The 21228-nt window shown below is 39.9% G+C and overlaps 2 protein-coding genes across 6 annotated transcripts in view; one reads left to right on the plus strand and one right to left on the minus strand.

Annotated features, from left to right (window-relative positions):
* Positions 1–6025: 6025 nt before the first annotated feature.
* On the minus strand, positions 6026–8149 carry LOC131676982 (phenylalanine--tRNA ligase beta subunit). The gene is made up of 3 exons (XM_058956447.1): positions 7951–8149; positions 7665–7878; positions 6026–7607 (listed from the first exon to the last, which is right to left on the minus strand). Exons 1-3 carry the CDS (start codon positions 8006–8008, stop codon positions 6107–6109), a joined length of 1773 nt encoding a protein of 590 aa, XP_058812430.1. The 5' UTR covers positions 8009–8149; the 3' UTR covers positions 6026–6106.
* A 3668-nt stretch (positions 8150–11817) lies between these two features.
* Positions 11818–21228, plus strand: part of LOC131676984 (ankyrin repeat and KH domain-containing protein mask) — a 115138-nt gene continuing 105727 nt past the window's right edge. For 4 of the 5 annotated variants that reach the window (XM_058956448.1, XM_058956449.1, XM_058956451.1 and 1 more), the window contains exon 1: positions 11818–12574. In XM_058956448.1, coding sequence (XP_058812431.1) covers positions 11993–12574 — 582 coding nt within the window. In that variant the 5' untranslated portion in view covers positions 11818–11992. Of the gene's footprint in view, positions 12575–19541; positions 20371–21228 lie in introns of those variants that run through there. The other variant, XM_058956453.1, reaches the window with a different exon arrangement.

Raw genomic sequence — 21228 nt, forward strand, 5'->3', positions numbered from 1 at the left:
TTTGATCAATTTATTTATATACCCGTGTAACCACTTAGATATTTGTGTTTAATGTTCTCGCGAACCGCAAATTGGAATGTACGATTCAGATCTAGAAAAGAGTGAGTTCCCCCCATCACTAGAAAATCCGGCTTTGACGTTCTGAGACTTCTAGTGTATGAGTTTGAATTTTTAGACGAAGATTGAAGGCATGTACCTAAGTTCCTAAGACCAAAGGTAGAGTCTTCTGGGCGTGACAGATTCATGTTCACGTGGAAACGAGTGCTTATATATTGACTTGATCACCGAAGCGTTTCTGTATATGCGAGATTGCGGGCATAGGTGCGCGCAAATGATCGCGTGCCTGACAAGATTTGTATTATCGTGAAGGACACGAGCGTTTCTATGCAAACCTATTTGATCGCGTGGGCGTTTTTTGTCGCGTATGCTAGTGTGTTTATAACTTCGCGGTGTTGAATTCGTTTATGTAACCGTGTAGTAGTAGGCGTGGGCTTATGAGTGTTTGCGCGAGCCGTTATTCTGAACTTCAATATTGAATGTACGATTCAAAAGAAGGAAGAAAGTAATCTCCTCATCTCACTCCAACGAGACAACTATGGCGCCCTGAGACTTGTTGCGTAGTGTATATAAGTATTGTATTTTAGAGGGGAGATTCATGACGAGACTGTTTCACGATCGCGTGAAACCGGGCGTTTGTATATCGGCACATGAGACCGCGTTTGTAAATTCGTAAATGCTATCACGTTGAAATAATCGTCAGGACGTTAATATGATTGCGAGAACGTGGGCTTGGTATGCATGCTTGATAGCGTTTGTAGACGGGTTCATAGTATCGCGAAATGCTTGAGCGTTAGTATGTTATTATGTGCGTTCTTTTATTTACTGGGCTTTTGTACTGCATTTCGTTTGCATATTCATGTGTTCTTTTATGTATCGCCGAAAAAGAAGCAACACATTAATTACTTTTATTCAGTAAAGGTTAGATGGGTTCAGAGCTGCAAATTTTCACCAGGATGTTTTGAACTTGAAGGAAGAACAAATCTCAAATCAGGCCCTACTATGTTCAATTCGCAGTTATTCGTTTACATCATTCATTCAAACAGCCGAGCTGTTCAATCATTTTCCATTCATTTTCAATTTCATTTACCTTGTGAATATCTCTATACTGGGATATTGACTAGGTTTTTTAAGCAAAACTACTCTGAATATACTTCTTGCTGTTCATGTAAGCTTGAAAACGCAAAATATGTCAACATTTAACCTAAACTGGCCTCTACAGAGCAGATGACAACTTTGGTTGGTGAATGAAAAAGCATCAATTTGAAATGAAGACGTACGCTTCGGTTATGAAAATCCCGCCAACTTGAAAGTGAATGATTAAGGGAGGCTTTGAATTTGAATCATAGTTGGGTTTGATTGAGCTGAAAGTTGGCATTTGAAAATGAAAATTTGCACCACTGGATGGGTTTACGACTACTACGATATATTAGAGAAAGACATAAGATATTATAACAATAATGCGCAGAGCGGCAAAAAATAATTGAAATAGGTTAGAAAGGCAAAAACATACAATACATGAAAAGAATTAACGTTAATATTTAGGAAACCTCATATATAGTAGAAACACTAACTAATGGCTGACAATTGTTTAAGCTGGTGAGAATAGAAAAAAACCATGCCCAATAAGCCTTCTTGGTCTACTTAATGTACCACTAACAGGTGGAGTGGAGTCAATATGAAAAGCTTAAATCATGCTCAAAAGAATACGAAAGGCTATTTTCCTAGTTGACATTTAAATGGAGTTTTAGGAATAAACAAGTATTCATTGTTGATAACTGATACACTAAGTTTATTCAAAATGATACGTGTGATACTGCTCGAAGATGTTTGCATCAATTAAATCAGTCTAGGCACATATCAGAACCTAGCTGATTATATCAACACTGAACAAATAAATTAAGCAGAGATTATTTATTTGGTTGCCCATCACTTTTGAACTACCATAGAGTGGACCCAAACCCAAAAGGGACGACCAAAAACTATTCATTATTAAAAATCTTTTTTTTCATTCAACAATAAAACATTGTTTCGCCTGCAACCTTGTGTAGCATTTTATTTAAAACACCTTTGTATCGTGGTTTTCTCAATAATACGCATAAAATAATCGAAACTTGGCCTTATATCCACTGTTTCATCATTGGCCAATGGAACTAACATTAGAGGGGCGCTGAAATCATGATCTGCTTTGTAAAATAAATGAGGTACTCTCATTTCCTCGATGTTCACTCTGTTGTGGCTCGGAGTGACAGTTTCGTTCTGGCTGGCTATGACATTCACATTATTGAGTCTGTTTCTCCCTCCCAAATTGTGACAAATGGCGGAGGTGGAGTAAGCTCCCAGTCAAAAAAGGCAAATTTCTGGTTAACGGGGGGTAATTTGCCAACTCGGATGCGCTAATTTCCCTTCAATTTGCCAGCAAATTGCTGGCAATTAGGGGGCTATTTCAAATGCAACATTTGGGCGATTTGCCGCCGTCATTTTTGCCGCCTTATCCGTCTTTAAATCGCCCCCAATTCGCCCACGGAAATAAGTATTATTTATAATATGAAAATTATAAATAATACTTATTTTCGGATTCATTACCTACTCACATACACAACCAAACTATACGAAGAATCAATGGTGAAATTGATATTGCACACCAAAACATACCACAATCTGACGTTCATTAAGATTTTAGGTCAGAGATCTTGTTCTACTATACTTATATACGATTCCATTCGTTGGCTTAATGAAGTGCACGAAACGAACAAAATTCAAGCGAGAATATGCCAATTGTTAAAAAACAATTTTAAGCTTAAGCCAAACATGAACCGCCATGTTTGAAAAACGCGAAAAACAACCAAGTCCATTTCAGCCGCCAGAAAATTTGTCTACGTATTGCAATTGCCTTTAAATCGCATTCGCAAATTGCATTTGTTTGTTCATTTTGAGTTGAGTCAAACGTCAAACTGTTTAAATCGCCTGACCATGTTCGTCCGCATTGTTTTGACCGGGCTAGCACGTTACGTAACATATTTTTACTGTAGTATTTTTTTTAAAGGAATATATTACGTAATAGGAGAAGGGGATAAATAAATTTGTGTCGATTTGTTACATGGAGAGGGGGAGTCAATTTTGAGCAATTTTTGAGTTGCGTAATTTATGAATGGTACCCAATGCCTCGCAGAAAAAAATAGTCTAAAATGCATATCTCGTTCAAGCATATTGCAAATGGCTGTTGGTTTTATTAGCAACCATTCATAAATTATGTAACTCAAAAATTGCCGAAAATTTGCTCCCCCTTCCCCCATGTAAAAAATTGTCACAAATTTCTTAATCCCCCTTCTCTATTACGTAACAAATTTTTAAACAAAAAAAAATCTTCGGTTACGTAACGTTCTTGCTTATTCTCCTTTCCCCATATGTGACAACATGTCACATTTTATTATACTCCCCCTCCTAAAAGCGTTACCTAATTTATGAATAGTCCCTTATCCCAACACCACTTGTACGGGCCCTATTCTCACAGATACGCCACTCAGCGACTAGAAAAAAATTTGCTTCTAGTTTCTAAGCAACGCGACTGCGAGATTAGGACCCCATGTCTTAATTTCATTTTTCGACAAATAATGTGACTAGGTTTCAAAAACAAAAAAATAAAAAAAAACAAAAACAAAAAAAGTTCTGTAACACCAGGAGATATTCGCACAAGTATGAAATTATATCACCATATACTGGTTTTTTATTCGTACATGTAAAGTTCTTACTCACGACGACAATGAAATTGTTAAGCTAAAGCTTGAACATTTGCATGGGATGCGTGTTTTCTTCGTGAAATAAGAGCTGCCAGTTTTGCGGCTTTTGTGTCCGCCTAACTCTGAATATAGTAACTCTACCCAACACGGCCGTTGAAAACACATACAAGAGAATAATGTCCTCTTTCGTTGACTGCTATGTACCATGCTTGGATAACAACTGCTGCTCCAGAACCCCCAAAGTGAACCCCAACCTTCGGCTTCCGAGCCCCAATCACACTACGTCACGCTCTTTTCAAATTGTTAATACGCAATATCATTTATGAACGGCCCCTTCGGTGATAATATTAGAGCAGACAATCCATTGAAAATAGGATTGACAGGATTTTAGTGCGCGTTTAGCATCTTGTGTCATATCTTTATGTTTGTTACACATACTAATGTGGTTTTCGTTTGAGGCGAAACTGAGTCAGTTCCTAACCCCAACTGCTGTCAAAATGTATGAACTGACAGCGGTTGGGGTTAGAACCTGACTCAGTTTCAGGTTCAAGCGAAATCGCCATAAGAGTACCAAGTCATGTGATGTGATGGCCGGAAGATTAGAGAAATGACCACCCTCCTCATCTCCTCCCAACGATAGTTGAAAGATTTTTATAATTTATGATAAAATAGAGATTCAACAAAATTAAAAAATATGTACCTGTACATACAGCTTATTCTCAAACTTGCACATTAGTGCCTCAAATCACTGCAACACTCACCAGTAGAACATACGAACATACTTAAGTTACACAGCAATAGTCGAATTTGACACTTTTAAAACATTTTGGCATTTGAAATATCTTCAAATTAAATCACTGTTGATATTGATTTCTTCTGAAAATTTTCGTTTTTTATCACTATGCTTTATTTCGCTTGAAAACGGATGTAAAAATATCACCACCCCCAGAACACTATTGCGCGTATGCTAGATGAAGCAGCCTGTTACGACCACACCACTACAAGCAATCGTAGCGAACCTAGCGAACACTCCACGCGATTTGACCTAGAGAAAACAAAATGGCCGCTTCCGCGGGCAAATCGATGTTGTGAAAAAAGCACACTAGAAACCTTTTAGCCTATTTTTGCGAAAGCGATTCCGATTCATAATCACTATTTCACTTAATCTTCACTAGAGCAGAATATTTGCTCAGAAGCCACTATCAAATATTTTGCAACACTTCCCCCGGGGCACTGCATCTGCGAGCGGCACGAATAAACTTCACTCGACAGGCAGCAAAAAATGGATGCTTTGCGGTAGCATATTGAGCCCCGTTACACTAGATATCATTACGCGAATTTTCTTTTCGTTGTGGCTATTTCACTTTATTTTTTCTCGGAAAAAGATACACGTATAAATTACAATCGAACTGGCACGCGAAAATCGCGACGCAAAGACAAACCTAACCGTTCAAAGCGAAGCACATAATCGTTTTGTGGGAGCTCACCTTGCTCTGCAGTTGTCGCAGTGCTTCATTGCTTGACATGATTGTAGTACAACATTGCAAATTTACGACGTGACAAGATAATGTCGCATGGTGGCCGTTTTTATATTGATCAATTTGGTATTTAAATTGAATAAAGGATAATTTTTAAATAAAAAACTTAAGTTTTAAGTATTACATTATAATATATTTAGATTTCTCTTGCCATGAAACGACCTATTTCTAATTTTGATTATTTTGCGCAAAAAACAAACGGAACAGATCAAAAAGTCGATAACATATTGTTGAATAATACTATTAGCGACCGTGAATTTTTTAGCGACCGATAATTTTCATAGTATTGGAACTATTTCAGGTGACCTGCGGTGGGACGTGTAGCTAGTCCTTGACGACATTGAGGAATATGTGCGGTAGATATTGACCGATGGTTGATCGGATGGGAGTTTTGTCGAAAAACAAAACAAGAAAACGATGGGCCCTATTCTCACAGTCACGTCACTTAGTGACTAGAAGAAAATTTCCTTCTAGTCACTAGGTGACGTGACTGTGAGAATAGGGCCCGGTATGTCGTAATTTTCACCCTTATTCTGCATTACAACGGACATGCTTCGAACCAAGTCCCGTTTGACATTGCTGTCATTCTGAAACACGCATATCACTTTCGTTTGAGGTAACGATCCATTGTAATAACGAATAAGACTGCATTATTGAAACAGGCTGTCATCAATTATCAATAGTCAAAAATGGCTTCCCAGCATGTACCGCTGTCTGTATTATTCAATACAATCGCATACGCGGAAACTGTTCAGAATTCCTACCGACGTCTCACACGAAATACTCCATATTAAATTCCACCACGGAACAGGGAGTGGTCAGCTCAAATGCGTGCAGCACCGTCGGATGTAGCACACCAATTTTCCCAATCTCCGCACCTTTGTACACAATGGAAGCACACCGACCGGGGAAATAGGCCGCATCCTCCGCCGCCTTTAGATAGTACCCCTTTTCTTTGTCCCACGGTACCTCAAGCAGATGCATAACACGATCCAACAAACCGTGCACCACCTCGAAGCCGGCAGTTTTGTTACAATTAACGGCACAAACGCGTCGTTCATTGCGTGCGCCAACTTCCGCGGTGGCATCCGCCAGAACCACATCGGACACTTCGAATAGTTTCAGCGGGAGAGGCATCTTCCGATTGGCGGATAGCGTTTTCAGCAGACCGGGAATCAAAGTAGTGCGAACGACTTGAAACTCGAGAGTTTTCGGGTTGGCGATGTGCACCGCCGGGATATCTTCGATTTTCCGGTTTAGTTTGCTAGCAATGTCATCTCGTGAGCAGAGCGTAAAGGTAAGACCTTCGGTAAAACCGGCTTGGGCAATCTGTTCGCGAAGTTGCTCCGTGAGTTTATTGATTGGATACTGCCTGGCAATTTGCATTGTTCCTGGAAGTGTTTTCGGAATCCGATTGTAACCATAGGCAATTGCCACGTCCTCGTAGATATCACATGCATGCAGCATGTCATGACGGGTCGGAGGGATCAAAACATCCAGCCGGTCCTTGTCTGTAGCGTTCTGTGTGGTCGGCAGCAAACGATTGAGCATTTTTGCCATCGATTCTGGACTTTCGTTTATACCAATGTAAGCGTTGGCAGCGTCAACGGAAATAAATTCCTTCCTGAAAGCCAAATCTGGATACTGAACGGTTTCCCCAACCGGGTTAACCACCTCGCAAAATTCTACCGTGAAAGGTTTGTCGCTGTACGTGGAAAACATACAAACCAGCGTATCCAGCACTACCTTAGCTTTGGTCAAATCTGTTGCCGTGCACTCGATGAAAACGTTTTTTGTCTCTACCTTAATCTTCGAATGGTCTCCATTGATAATCGGAGGAAGTGAAAGGACCACCCCATTAGCATCATAAATGACAGGGTAAACCGGCGAATCTCTAATAATGGGCAAATATGCTTTCAGCTGAGCATGGGTAGAGTAAAATTCCATCAGCTCTACCCCATTCATAGCTTTTTCCTGATTCAATGGCGCAAATTTTATGTCCTTCGGAGCTTTGGCATCAAATGTGAATGGTCCCTGCAAGGTGTCTAAATCATGAGTTCCAATCGCGACCAAAGCCCGCTTGCGACAAATGTTCTGATGCAGTTTGTCCTGCAGGTCAATGAAACTATTATAGGAATCTTTTGTGAAAGTGACATTCTTTAGCACAGCAGCTACTGCGAAGGGACGAATTTGCTTGGTTGCTTCCGTGATAATCAGTTTTTGAACTTTTCCTGTTTCAGGAGCCACCTTTTGAAACTGTGGAAAGGTCATCCTGAAAAGCATTATTATAATCAATGATGCCAATGCCAGTAGAAACCCAAATATTTACTTTCCCAGGAAAACCTGCAACCCCAGAACCAATCCTTCCAGACAGAGCAGGTCGTATCTATTCGCCGGTATGTCGATCCGGTAGATAACATCCTCAGAAGCATCCTTCGCTGCTTCTACCTCTCCTTGCTCTTTGGTGATCATCTGCTTCTCGGTGGTCACCTCGTCAAGTTCCAGGCCGTACTCGAAGCAAAGCTTTTGGAATTCATCGTCAGCTAGAACCGTGTATCAAAATAAAAAATAATTAGCCTGATACTTGAACCTAACCTTGCTCGATAAGCTCATACTGTACGTTTTGCCCAATGCCTTGAACAGGAGATCTCGTTTGACACCAACGGTTGGCATGATTATTAAACGTTTTTCGAAGGATACACGTGAATAGTACTACCGTTAGTTGTAAATTGAAAAGGATTAACTTTTTATTAATTAAAAATCTCCACTGCCACGACTAGCAAACACGGCTATCATTCAACAGGAAAAAAAGATAAACACGTTTGGCAGTGCTGCCAGCGAGAACTGTCAGTTTTTATGGCTGAGATTTGGCCGGAGGCTTTTTCTATAATTTTTGGCATGCTATAATAATCAATTATTCTCGAGTAATTTTTCGAATGGACGAATGAAACATTAAGTTGCATTATAATTACGAAAATATCTTATTATTAGATAAAAGGATTTCAATAAGTTTATACCAGTATTATAAAAGCAATCCAACCTTAAATAATGCTAAATATTGGAACTAAACAGAGGGGACTTAACAAAGAAATAACATAATTTCAAACAAAATTGAATCAAGCCCTTTTTATGATATATAGTTTGACGACCTTATAAGGATTTTAATTCCATAGTAGTTTGATTTACAATGGTAGTTTAATGCATAATCTGCAATAATCAGCATAAAACCGGTTTGTTCATATTTTGCATTTTTTAAACACTTCTGAAAAATTGACCTAGATTTGGTAGAAACTCGAATAGTACAGTAACAAAACCATGATTTTCACTGTGACAGTACAGTAATATTACAATAATTTACAGTAAGTTTTAGTGTTATGCTACAGTACAAAAAAATAAACTTTAACGTTTTTACAGTAAATTTCAATGTAAAATAGACTTTTATAGTGAAAAAGGGGGGTGGTATGTATCTTAACATTAAAAAAATCAATTTTTCTCCATACATTTTCTTTCTCGAAAACAGTAAAATTTAATGTGAATGCACTGTCGGCCCTATTCTGCGCGGCGTGTGACGTGAGACGACTAATCTCACCTAACTTTACGTGACTATTCTCACCCTATTCTGAGAGTCGACTCGGGTGAGGTGAGATTCCCCATTGCGGTTAAATGGGGGTCTCACGTCACCCGAAGTGACTCTTCAGAATTGGGTGAGAAAAGTCACGTAGAGTGAGGTGAGATTAGTCGTCTCACGTCACACGCCGCGCAGAATAGGGCCGTGTATCAGTTTTTTGCTGAACAGTGAAATTTATTGTTACATAAAATTTTATTGTAAATCTACTGTGAGAACTTGGCGTCGAACAATGTTCAAACAGTAATAACTATAATATTTATTATTTTATGATTGTTTGTTGGGTAAATGCTATTGTAAAATTCTATCCGGGAACCGAGAAAGCTAGAGCTCTCTACACACAGAAAAAAATGTTGGTAAAAATAAGAATTTTTCACTCTTAGCAAAATACACGCAACGCATACTCTTAGTTTGAAAATAAAACTTATTTTTATTACTATTCTTCATTAGGTTAAAAGGAAAATTTTTATTTTGATTATTATTCTTGATTAATTTAAAAGTTTTACTTTCAACCTGATAGTAGGCGTTGGTTGTTTTTTGCTAAGAGCAGTACACTCATACTTTTACCAATATTTTTTTCTGTGTGTAGGTATAGAGTTTTTACAAGAGAATATTAGATAAATTGGCAACCAAGTCCACAAAGACGAAAGTTCGCTTGAAAATGTTCTAAGACAAGGCGTGACAATCGTCTTCTTATTTTTCCTTCGACATTCTTCTTTTCGCACATTTTCACCCTGCCGAAATCTTCCGAACAGTGTTGCTATTTTTATAAATGGAAATGGAATCTTTTTAATTTATTTTATGCCGGCAATATCTTGTATCTTGAATCCACTATATTGATGAAGGGCACCGTTTTCCCGAGTAATGGGTTAATTAGTAAGGTTTGATGAAGCAATTTTCTAAAAAAATGGATTTTAGTGTGGTTTCTGTATTATTTTTGTTAAAGTTATCAATCACGTACACGGTAAATGCATAATAAATACTTGTTTCACTTTGCCGAACAATTTCTGTTCAATTTAGTGATTTTTACTTTTCGAACGATAATAATTTTATTTGTCAAAAGTGAAAAAAATATTTTTCGATAAATATATCAACACTGCCAAATATAATTTCTCTATCCCTGCAGTAAATATCATTTCTCTATCTCTGCAGTACAAAAAGTCAGAATACACCAATCAGGAGCTAGACCATTCTGGCGTAAAATTGGAACAAAAACCCCTATTGTCACGTCTTGTCTTAGCTGTTAAATGGAAAAACAAATCGCCTTACAATGAATTCGATCTTTTATCGGAGCTAGTGAAAACAAAAGTGTTTTTAGCTACCAATGTGCTAATGTCTCGTAATTGTTTGAAAAGGGGTTAAAGCTGACTATTGTAGGATTTACCGGATAAATCGGTTAAATAAACTGTGCCATAGGATGTCATCAAATCCGTTCTGATCGTTTACAAACATTGATCAAACGTTGAATTGTGTTACCAGCAAACAGATCTGATTAATTTGGCTGATCTTGCGCATGTTGTCCATGCCTGGTTAAATGTTTGCCGTGAAATACTTTCAATAGGATTTTGATCTGGGAACACAATGTGTACTATCTTCTCGCTTAATTGATTTTTTGAACAACAGTTTAACTAGAAAACTTGTTTGCAGTGCTACTGAGCTAGTCTTAAGAGCTATTAATATTTCGATTGTCAAAATCCAGCAGTTACGAAGATACTTTTAATTTCAAATTATAAACACCGTTATTTCTTTTTTGAATCTAGTTTATCACTAGTCTGAATAATGTTTAGGTTCAAAAAAGAAATAATAATTATGTCAAATCAAAAGTACTGCAAAACTGCTGGATTTTGATCTCAAATTGCTCGCAAAAATTTCAAAAGTAATAAACTAAGGTCACAATACTTCGAACCCGTAGTTCCAAAACAAGAAACTCTGCTCGTTTGGATACATCAAATTTTCGCTCGTTTGGATACGTCAAAATAGTATTGTCCACACTCTACCTAGTGTGCTCTAAGAACAACGGGTTTTGGAGTTTCTTGCGGAAACGAAAAACAATGTGACTATCCCTTCCTTTTGATCGAAGCCTGGTGATTCATTACGTAGTCCAGGAAACGACACAGAACAGTTTAACCAGTACCAACCTGTAATTTAGGAGTTATTCGGTAAATGATAACGAGTTCAGTATTTGTTTACTGAACAAGTGTGTTTCGGTAGTAAAATAAGCGGAATTCGTCATTTCATACGAAAATGTCGGAATAATCAGATATTTTCCGCAAAATGCTGACTTGATCGGTAAAAAATTTACCGAACTGAAAATAAGTGTGTATCTAATATTTTTATATAGGTGAAACAAAAACTATTACTAAAGTTTATTTTTTAAAAATATTTTATATTTTAAAATCCGTGACCAAATTCAGTTACTTTTGTATTAACAATTGCATACATTTTTATATCCAGCATTGAGGGTGACATAATGGCGATCAACATCGTTCTGTTGTTATGTTAAGAATCCTTATTTTGACCATTGAGATATCTGATGTCTAAAATTCGTAATTTCCATCCGGGAATCGAACTATTCGGCTTTCGTATAATTAACTACAAAGATGTTATATATAAATTTGTACACACTGGCTACACTGGACGCGCTTACAAATCAGCTGTCAAACTCAACCCGCTTTCCGACTGGGCACAAACTGCACGCTCGCTTGAAATCGTCCGATTTTTTCCATTTTCACTTGCACCCCCGGAAGTGACGAAATAGCCCCTCAGCGAAATCGTATTGGCCAGAGCAGGACAGCGTGATTTCAATCGCAGGCCCTCTCGCTCGCTCTCTCGGTACGAGTAGGGCAGAAAATCGAATATGGCGACAAATGGTACTGGCGAACGAACGACGAACAACGCAACGACGACGGTGTTCAGAAAGAAGTGCGTTTTTGTGCGAGCAATTTCCGGTCGAAAAGTAGCTCTAACAGAGTCGAAAAGTGCGTAAAACGCGAGTTGAATGTGTCCGGCGTACGAAACCGGTGCCGGACAAGATGCAGAATGCGGAACAATCCGGAGTGAAGAACCGGGACAAGTCGAGAAACAGTGTGAAGAAATCTTCGTCGCTGGTGAATCAATCGAATTCGAAGGCCCTGCACAAGCAGCAGCTGCAGCCGTCTTCGTCATCCAACAGTAATAATAATTGTGGTAGTGGTAATAGTTGTGCTAGTGTTAGTACGAGTGGTGGAAGCAATCGTAGTGTAAGTGGTGGTAACGGAGCCTCACTAGTAGGCAGTGGAACTGCTGCTAAAGGGAATAATCCGAAACTGCAGCAAAATAATTCGTGTCGTGTCCAACCGGAAGTGCGAGTAACAGCCGGAAGTGCTTCCTCTGGTGGTATAAATTCCAACAATAACCGGGAAGCAAATAATGCTAGAACAATGTCAGCAACGACAACAGCAGCGGCGGCGGCAGGAAGTAATAACGGCTCATCCGGATCGGGAGCTGGAGCAGCAGGACGAAAAACCAATAGTCAGCACTCGTCCCCGGCCAAGTCCGACACGGAGACGACGTTCTCCGAGTTTCAGCCCCGGGTCTCGGACTCGTCGGAATCGGACGAGGAATCGGTGTCGGAGGTAAAGTTTTACACCTTTATTAACAGTTTATTAGAAAATGTGAAAAAATGACAAAAAAGGAGATCCCGTTTTGGTGGATCGCACTTTTGCGAGTTTCTTGCCTAACAGTGTTTCCTCCGGCTTGTAATGATCTGTAGGAGTTTTATTCCCTGGAATTTGTTTCGTTAGGGTTTTTGGGGTCTTTTTCCGTGACCTCTTGCAATAGTTTTAAGCCATTGTCCACGGTATGGGACGATGGTGACGGCGGACGGAATAGTCTCGACCGATTTGTTTTATGTGTGTGTGTGAGTTTGCGTGCTTGCGCACCTTTCCTTGTCGATTTCTTCGAATTTGCTCGGCAGCAGTGTTTCCAAAATATTTATTATGTTTGTGGTTGGAAGAATTTGAGTTTAATTAAATTTTAATTTGGTATTTTCAAGAAAAAAGCTTACTGTTGAATATCATTTCGATGAAAAAAAAAACATACAAACCGCTGTTGAGAGGGTAGTCTTTTGTTTACTATCATATTTAGGAAGTAACGTTTTGTTTGAAATTTTCTGTAGGATCTTTCTGAAATAAGTAGAACTTTTTTGAAGTTTGTGTGACTTCACTCATCTGGGTTCGTTTTCCAACCCCGTGGTGTTAATCCCAAGTTTAAATCCTCCATAAACGGAACCAAATTAAATACCCTTGTTTTACCTGAACTGAAGCATTTAAAAATTCCTTGAAATTTGTTGGATCTCCATGCAATTTAAGCAGTTTTTTTTAATCTTGGTAAACTTCTCTGGAGTTTGCAGAATTTGGTTGAAGTTCGCACAAATTTCCGAGGTTAGGGCTATTTACGTTGATGATGTTGAAGAATCACGATGAAAGTGTACCCAGGTAGTGTGTATTGCCGGAGCTCTGGAAGATGGTTCAAAACTACGAGATCGAACTTACGACCCCTCAGGACACACGAGTACTTCTAAGGAAATAGAGAGATCGGCAATTCTACGTCCCGAATTGTTAATCGTTAGTCCTTATTCGAAGCCTGTCAATTGTTCCGGATCCAAAAAACTATCTCGAATAAGGACCATCGCGATGTCGCTGTTTAACAGTCTCGAATACCGTCAGAAGCTTCGGCATTTGTTGTTGGAGTTCTGGGCGCAACAACAAGACGGTAGCTCAGCCGTTCCTAACGTGGGCAACAGACGCTGTATTAAGCCTACACTAACCTGCAGACAGACGCTTGGTGTTGTAGTTAATTGAGCTTTACCCAGCCTGCACCATGGGAATGCGAACTATCCTGCAGCACTGAATCTCTAAGAATGTTAGGATCGAATTCTGAATGGGTATTGAGGACTTAGCGTCAATATCACAAAAAAATATCGTTAGAGTTTATAGAGTAATAGTGCATTGTCATAATGCTCCAATAAGTCTGTTGTTCCACAAGAGAGTAACTTGGGACGTTTTCTATTTGTACTATTTTTCAACGATATCGCATTGTTGTTAGGAGCTGGTTGTAAGCTAGTTTATGCTGGCGACTTGAACCTGTACCTTGTTGTTCTTACTGTTGAGGATGTTTGCGCGTACAGGGTTTCGGATACAGCAATTTGTCGTGGGTTAGTGTGACTGATATAATCTTATTAATGTGGCAAACTGTCAAGTGATTACGTTCCATCGTATTTTATGCCCAGTGCAGTTTGATTTATAGGATTAACGGTACAATTCTGACAAAAATCGAACAGGTGTGTGATTTAGGAGTGGAATTGGACGTGAAACTGACGCTGATAATTTCAAAAGGAATACGTAATTTGAATCTATTTCTAAGGTCGCTAAGGGTTCCAAAGATCTGCATTATCTGACGGCACTGTACAGTTCACTTTGTCCGTCCTATTCTCGCAAACGCCTGGTTTCTGCTTCAAGCAACTGGGTGCATTAGAATCGAACGAATGCGGGTCACTTTTGTACACATGGCACTAAAAATATACCATGGTATGATCAAGATAACATGCCACCATATACGGATAGGTATCAACTGCTAGTAATCGACACGCTGCAGCTCGGACGAAAAATAGTGCAAGCACTGGTAATCACAAAACTGACTAACATTCAGATAGATGATCATTCACCGCAGGGGAAGAGTTTTTCGATTTGATTGAGTTATTAATTGGCTAAGTTCTTACTTGTGTTTGCAGAGTCCTACGTGTGCAGAAGGATCCTGCGTTTCCTCTCAGTTTACGAATAAAGCTGGTGTCCGTCAAGGTAGCAACAAGGAACCACTGTTGTTTGTGCTGTTTTTCCATGATGCTATAGGATGCAAACTGCTTTACCCAGATGATTTGAAGCTGTATCGGGTAGTCCGCTTTATTGATGACTGCGCCCGTTTTCAAGGATTTTTGGATATATTCGTTGGTGTCGATGGAATTGACCCTTAGTCAGCATTTCGAAATATCAGGTGATCACTTACCACAGCATAATTATTCCGATACTTTACAAAATCGATGGATAAAGGCTCAAAAGATTTGATCACGTTAGCGATCTCGGCATCTTGTTAGACACTAAGCTAATGTTCAAACGAAGAACAATGTGGAAATTTTGGCACGTTCTATGCGTTTTCAACGATTTAATTGATCGCGATAAAATATACAAACGCGCAATACTTGGAATATGAACAGGGACAGACAAAGCGTAGTTGATAAATCGATTGCCTTGTACGCAGCTCATCTGGTTTCGATTCCCAGTTCCGCACATAGGGTTAGGCTTTTCCAACCCGAAAAAAGAAGCGAATGATCCTTTCACCTTGAATTAAAACAACCTTTGATATATGTGTTGAATTCCAAGATCGTTGGAAGCTGCTGAATTCTGTCAGCATTGCGTGATCGGTGTAGGTCGTCAGCCAATTACCATAAGTTGCGTATTGCAGATTTCATATAAAACTACTAGATCAATCAAATAAAATATTGGTCTAAGATATGAACAATACGAAATACATTGACTTTACCAAACAAAATAACCCCTCTCAATGACGGCGCCGGTGGTGGAGTGGTACGCCTGACCGCCACTTATTCCAGTTGGTCTCGTTTCAATCTCAACCGAGGTCGTTGAGATTTTTCTGAGGTGAAAAAATCGGTGGTCACATCTTCCTTCGGAAGGGCAGTAAAGCCGTTGTTCCCCGGTCCATGAGTTGATGAATCGATATATCTAGTCCAGATAGTGGAGTCACGTCTCGAGCGTCGATAAAGAAGACGTAAAATCCTAAAAATATCTCCTACTCCCGTGATACTTGTGGAGTGCGTAGTAATATATACGGCCTCTAGCAAAAGCAATTATCGGCCTAACATTCCTTCCCTTTCCTTCCGCGATCTACGTTCGGGCCTGGCGGGCGCCGGTATTGATAAATATGACACTTTAGGGTTATCAGGAGTTGCGCATTGAAAGATGTTTCGCTATTCTCAAGACTAATTCTGGAGAAAATTTAGAATAGGACGTAAGTAACATTGAGAGTCTCTCTTTGTTTACTTTCTCTTTCGATTATTACGATGTAACTATAACTCTACAATAATTTTCAAGTACATATCGAAAGCCGATGGTTATTACTAGAATATTATGCAAAGAGTTGAGTAGTAAATGTTGAGCCGATCGAATAATGAACAAAAGAGAAAGACCCCAAAGAGAATCTCATAGTTACTTACGTCCTATTCTAAATTTTCTCTAGAATTATCTACTGATTTCCTGTGCAACTTCAGCTAATCCAGATCGATAACGGGGTAGCAGCCTGGAATCAGATCGATAACGGAGTCGCAGCGTGGAAGCAGTCTGGGGTGCTCGCACAATCTCAAGTTCAAACAAAATAACTCCTACCAGCCATTGCCGACCTGTCTTTTTTTCTCGGCACCGTTTCGCTTGTCAACAAAGGAAAACTAAATATTTTTTTAACTTTGGCGGCAGAATGGTATAGATGTTATGCAACACACCATCCTGGGTAATGGTCACGCCGGAGAGCAATTTGTTCAGCTCTTCGTCATGGCCAGCTGCAGTTGACGGATAATCCTGGTCTTTTTTGTTTCCTTTGGCTGCGTTTGCTGCCAACTCCAATATTTCAGCGGCGAGATACTCCATTACTGTCGCCAGCTAGACGGGTGCTCTGGCACCGACCCGCTTGGCGTAGTAGCCCTTTCTCAGCAGACGATGGACTCGACCGACAGGAAACTGGAGACCAGCATGAAACATGCGGGATTTTGGTATTCCCTTAACCTTTCTTTCATAACCGTATCCAAACATAGCGATCGTATTTGTAGTGTAGCCAGCACGAATTTAGGAAACGAATAATGCCGCACTCACATACGACGCCCGGTTTTGTACTCGATTCAGGTTTACGCTCGAAGCAAAATGGGCCAGCCATCGTACGAAATCAGTTTACTTCCATCGTCAAAGATGTGGAGCTTGAAGCGAAAGATTTGGGGTTTTTTCCGTGTGTGTATAATAATTTCGACCCATTGAAGATAAAAATAATAGTTAATGCAGGAAAAGATTTTCAAATTATATTCGTAGTTTATGGTTTGATAATAGCGCTGACTAGGATCTATTTTTACCATTTTTTGTTAACCATTTTTGTTAACGACCTATTGAGTCAATTTGTCAACAGTTTTTTCGGCGTTTAATTAGCAAGGGACTGGAAGGTGAAGTATATTTTTCAATATTTAGAGCCATAGTACTCAAGGGAGAGCAAGGTGTTGAAGGGAGGAAGTTTAGAAAAACGTGGAAGGATCATATATGCAAGCTTAGAGCTCACCGGCGACTTAACCTTTTGTCTGCTACCGTAGGAGTCAGGGTCTTTTGGCATCAGAAATGCGAATCACCTGAGTCTACGGCATGTCCGGACAAGCGTAAAGTAACTTGTTACTTCATGCTGTTGGAACCGACCTGACTAGGACTAATTTGTTTTTCAAAGGAAAGTGTTCTCTGGGTGGGAGGTTTTTGTTCCCGTTACTAGCACGGAGCTGTACAAATTAATTATTACAGTCAGTTCATGAAGCCGAATAATTGCCTATATTTCCCGATGTTGAAATGTAGTTTCCGGTCATTCAACAAAGTTGACGAATAGAATCAGACTAAAATTACTATTCTCTCTGTTCAAGATTGGCGGCGCGCTGCATGAAATTAGGGGTAACCAATTACAAACTGGCTTCGGTGGGGTGTACCTAAATCCGGTTTTCCGTTTTGCGTGCTATTTTCTAACAATCAGAAATGACAATGTCACAAACAATTTATTTTTAACACATGGGAATACTTTGTAATCTAACTGGCAGCACAGTTTTCTCATATACACCACCTCCTAACTATAGCTCCAACACTAGCTTTGCTCACTTTACAAATCCAACCATCTCTTATTACACATTTTGCCATGAACCAGCACGGCAACGGTGCAGTTGAACCCTGATCTTTTTTTACAATCCACTTGTTTTTTTATGGTTTTATGGTTCTCTATTGAGGCAAACGCACCGAACAGTAAATTGATTGATTTGCAAAAAAGTTATATGAATAAAATCTGACCCTTTGGGATACTACTGCAACAGGGAACAATTTTCCTGTTCGTTGCAACATTTCACTGGGTGTAAGAGTATGATATAATCCGCTGAGTCAGGGATTGCTACTTCCCACTTTCATCATCTGCCTTCTGTGTGAGTACAGGCAGCGACAAAAAGTCTGGAACACGTAAGGGAGGGTCCGAATCCTTGTAAAATTGGTGATGCGTGGCGAAAATGTCATTGTCCCCGAAATTTGGGACGTGAATTATTATCATTACCCAACATAGAAACACGTGGGAGTAGTACGTTTCATTTTGTCTAGTTACGGCATACCAGTTAATAAGAGTTGTAGCTGAAAATGACAGCTTCTGTTCGGATAGGAGGTGTGGAATTAAGATCTCCATTTGCAGTTGAATAAATAGTGCAACGAAAACTATCTCATCCACCGTATGGTTTGTAAAACGATCCCGCAGTGTTGCCTGCCGTCTAATGCAGCAGTTGCAATTGTGCAGTGATATTGCAAAATGTGTGTAGGACGATGTCGGGCTTGGTCTGATATAATTTTGCACAAGTTTTAGTCACTAACAGTAATAGAACTTTTTTCCGAATGTTCTACTAATGTCGAAAAATGTTTCTAGTGTTTAATGTTCCCTAAAACGTTCATTAACGTTTAATCAACTGGCAACACTTTTGCTTTACACTGCGATATCCATTCGTTCACTAAATACCGATAACAGTGTTAGTCTTTCGCTGTCAAACTGTCATCACTAACACTAGCAAATCGAAGACCTCATAAAAAACAGAAGCAATCGGCTCTTGTTTGTATATTGACCGAAAGATGAGTACTATCATCATCAGCAGCAGAGAAATTTTCGCGATTCAGTCGTCTTTGCTGTTAAATTGCTGTCTTGCTTTTTCAATCTATCTTCTACTGTCTCGTTCCTTAATATCTTCATATATTAGTGCCAGACAGTATCAATTATCGACGTGTATGTGTAAACAGTGCAAAAGCACTTTGTTGAAAAAACTTTTCCGTAGAGACTTGTCGTCGACTAGCGTTCAGCTCATCATGATTCGAAAAGACTGCAGTCCCTTCCACGGTCGGCAACGACCTTCAACAGTGCTGCCAGTAGTGCTGGCACTATTTCATTAGTTCTCGATCGTAGCGTATGGCTGCGCCTCCCTTTGTGTACTTCAAAAATCATTCAGGGATTGAAAAGTCAAGACAAAATAATTGCCCTGTTTTGCAAGTATGCTGGTATTGGTGGAAATCATACGGAATGCGATGTCGTGTCTATAATACTATCCATTCGCTTCGGTCGACTGTGTGTGCGTGTGTTGATTCATTGGTGAATGCGGCACTCGGCTGAGCTCTCACCACTTGACGTGACGTGCCGATGCCAGTGTATTGGTGTGTTTGGAATTGTGTCTGACCTGCCAGAGTGAGAAAGAGACAGAGAGAGAAAATTTTGACGGTGTCGTGTCTTTTTTCCGTGTCCGTGGGTTGATCGATCCCCGATGAAAGTCGGACCCGTCCACCGTTCTGTCGTGCTCTACTGATGTCCTGACGGGGTGTTTTGCCGATGGAAATCTAGGCAGGTTTTAGGTGCTAGCAAAATTCCTACATATAGTGTTCCGAAGTTCCCACCCCACTTACACGAGGGGCCTATGAGTCATATCTATCTATTCTTCGTTGGAATTTAGAGCCGAACACGGGTGTGAGAGAAATCTGCGATGGTAGCGCAGTGGAAAAAAAGGTTCAGCGTAGTGATTTCGGGGTGCCACCTGATTCTGCGAGACCAGAAGATTCCATCGATTATGCAGCTGAGTGGCATTTGAAACAAACGTGAAAGTGTAACTACGAACGAAAACTGAGTGAGCAAAAAATTACAGACCCAGAAGAAACAGTGATTTCGAGACAAAAGTAGTGTGTTCGCTTACTAGAAAATGGCTTCCATCTAGCAGCTGAACCATCGTGGTGCCCGTGTACGAAAAAAGCTGAAGCGAAAAAGTGAAAATAATTTTTCCCTCTACAGATCAGTTGAAAATTGTGCAGCAGAAAACTGGACATTGACGGGTGTTACGTATTATGAAGGAAAAAAAATCCAAGGACTGTGAAGGACTCGTGTGTGCATTATAGTGCAAAAAACAGTGTGGCAACACGGGACGAATCGAGTGTAAGAGAGTGTGAAAATTTCGAATCGATCGAGACGACCGATAATAACTAGCTAACTAACGGAGGGCGGCGAGTGTCGATCCGATGAAATGGTGAATCGCTGTGAAAATGTGGAGCTGCTGCTAGACAAGGTAAAAATTGGATCAAATACCTAAGCAAGGCTGAAAGTTTGGATTATGTCTTAACGCCGAAACGATGGATGGAAAGGATAATGTTTGGCAGGTTCCCGAGTTAAGTGGTACAAAACTTTCCATACCGATTGGTTGGGTGGAAATTACCTAGCATGTTCGAAAGGAAGAGGGAATGAGGGGGTTACGTGTGGTTTTAGACACGAAGCTCAATAGGTAAACTATGGAAAGTGGTGAGTGCAGGGGAGAACGATGAGCACTTCAGAACGGTTCCGTTTTGAAGTGCTCATCAAAGGAATACCCAGGTGTCTAATTTGAAGTTTTAACATAGATGTCGGTCCAAGTGAAATAATTGGTACTTATATTTAGGGATTCTGGTTAAATTCGATTCTAAAACCACGCTCAGTTAGCTCGAATAAATCGTGCTTTCGCAGTATTGTAAACTGCTTCAAACTGTCGAATCAGGAATGGCACCGAAACCTACTGTAATGTAGTTCTGAAGATACAGTATAGCGATTTGTTTTGATACATCCACGAATCGCCTGCCAGATCAGAAGTTTTAGTGATTCTTTACATTTTTTTCTTGATTCAAGTAGCCGAATAGCAACAACGAAAACGCTATGCAAACCTCTAATAAAGCGTGAAGTCCCGCAAGAAAAGGGTTGTTTTTGCTCCGGAACACAATTAATGTCTTCGTTTCTTTTGGAGCTAGCGTCAATCCGGCGCTAGCTTAGTCCTTCCACTAAGTTAGTGTCGGATTCTGATGGGATGAAGTCGAAACAGTCATTACGTAGAGCACGGGCTCTAAGATGCAGGCGACCGAGGATTGTAGTACAAACGTGTCAGACAGTAAATCCTAGA

The sequence above is a fragment of the Topomyia yanbarensis genome, chromosome 1, assembly GCF_030247195.1.
Source record: "Topomyia yanbarensis strain Yona2022 chromosome 1, ASM3024719v1, whole genome shotgun sequence".
Classification (NCBI taxonomy): Eukaryota; Metazoa; Arthropoda; class Insecta; order Diptera; family Culicidae; genus Topomyia; species Topomyia yanbarensis.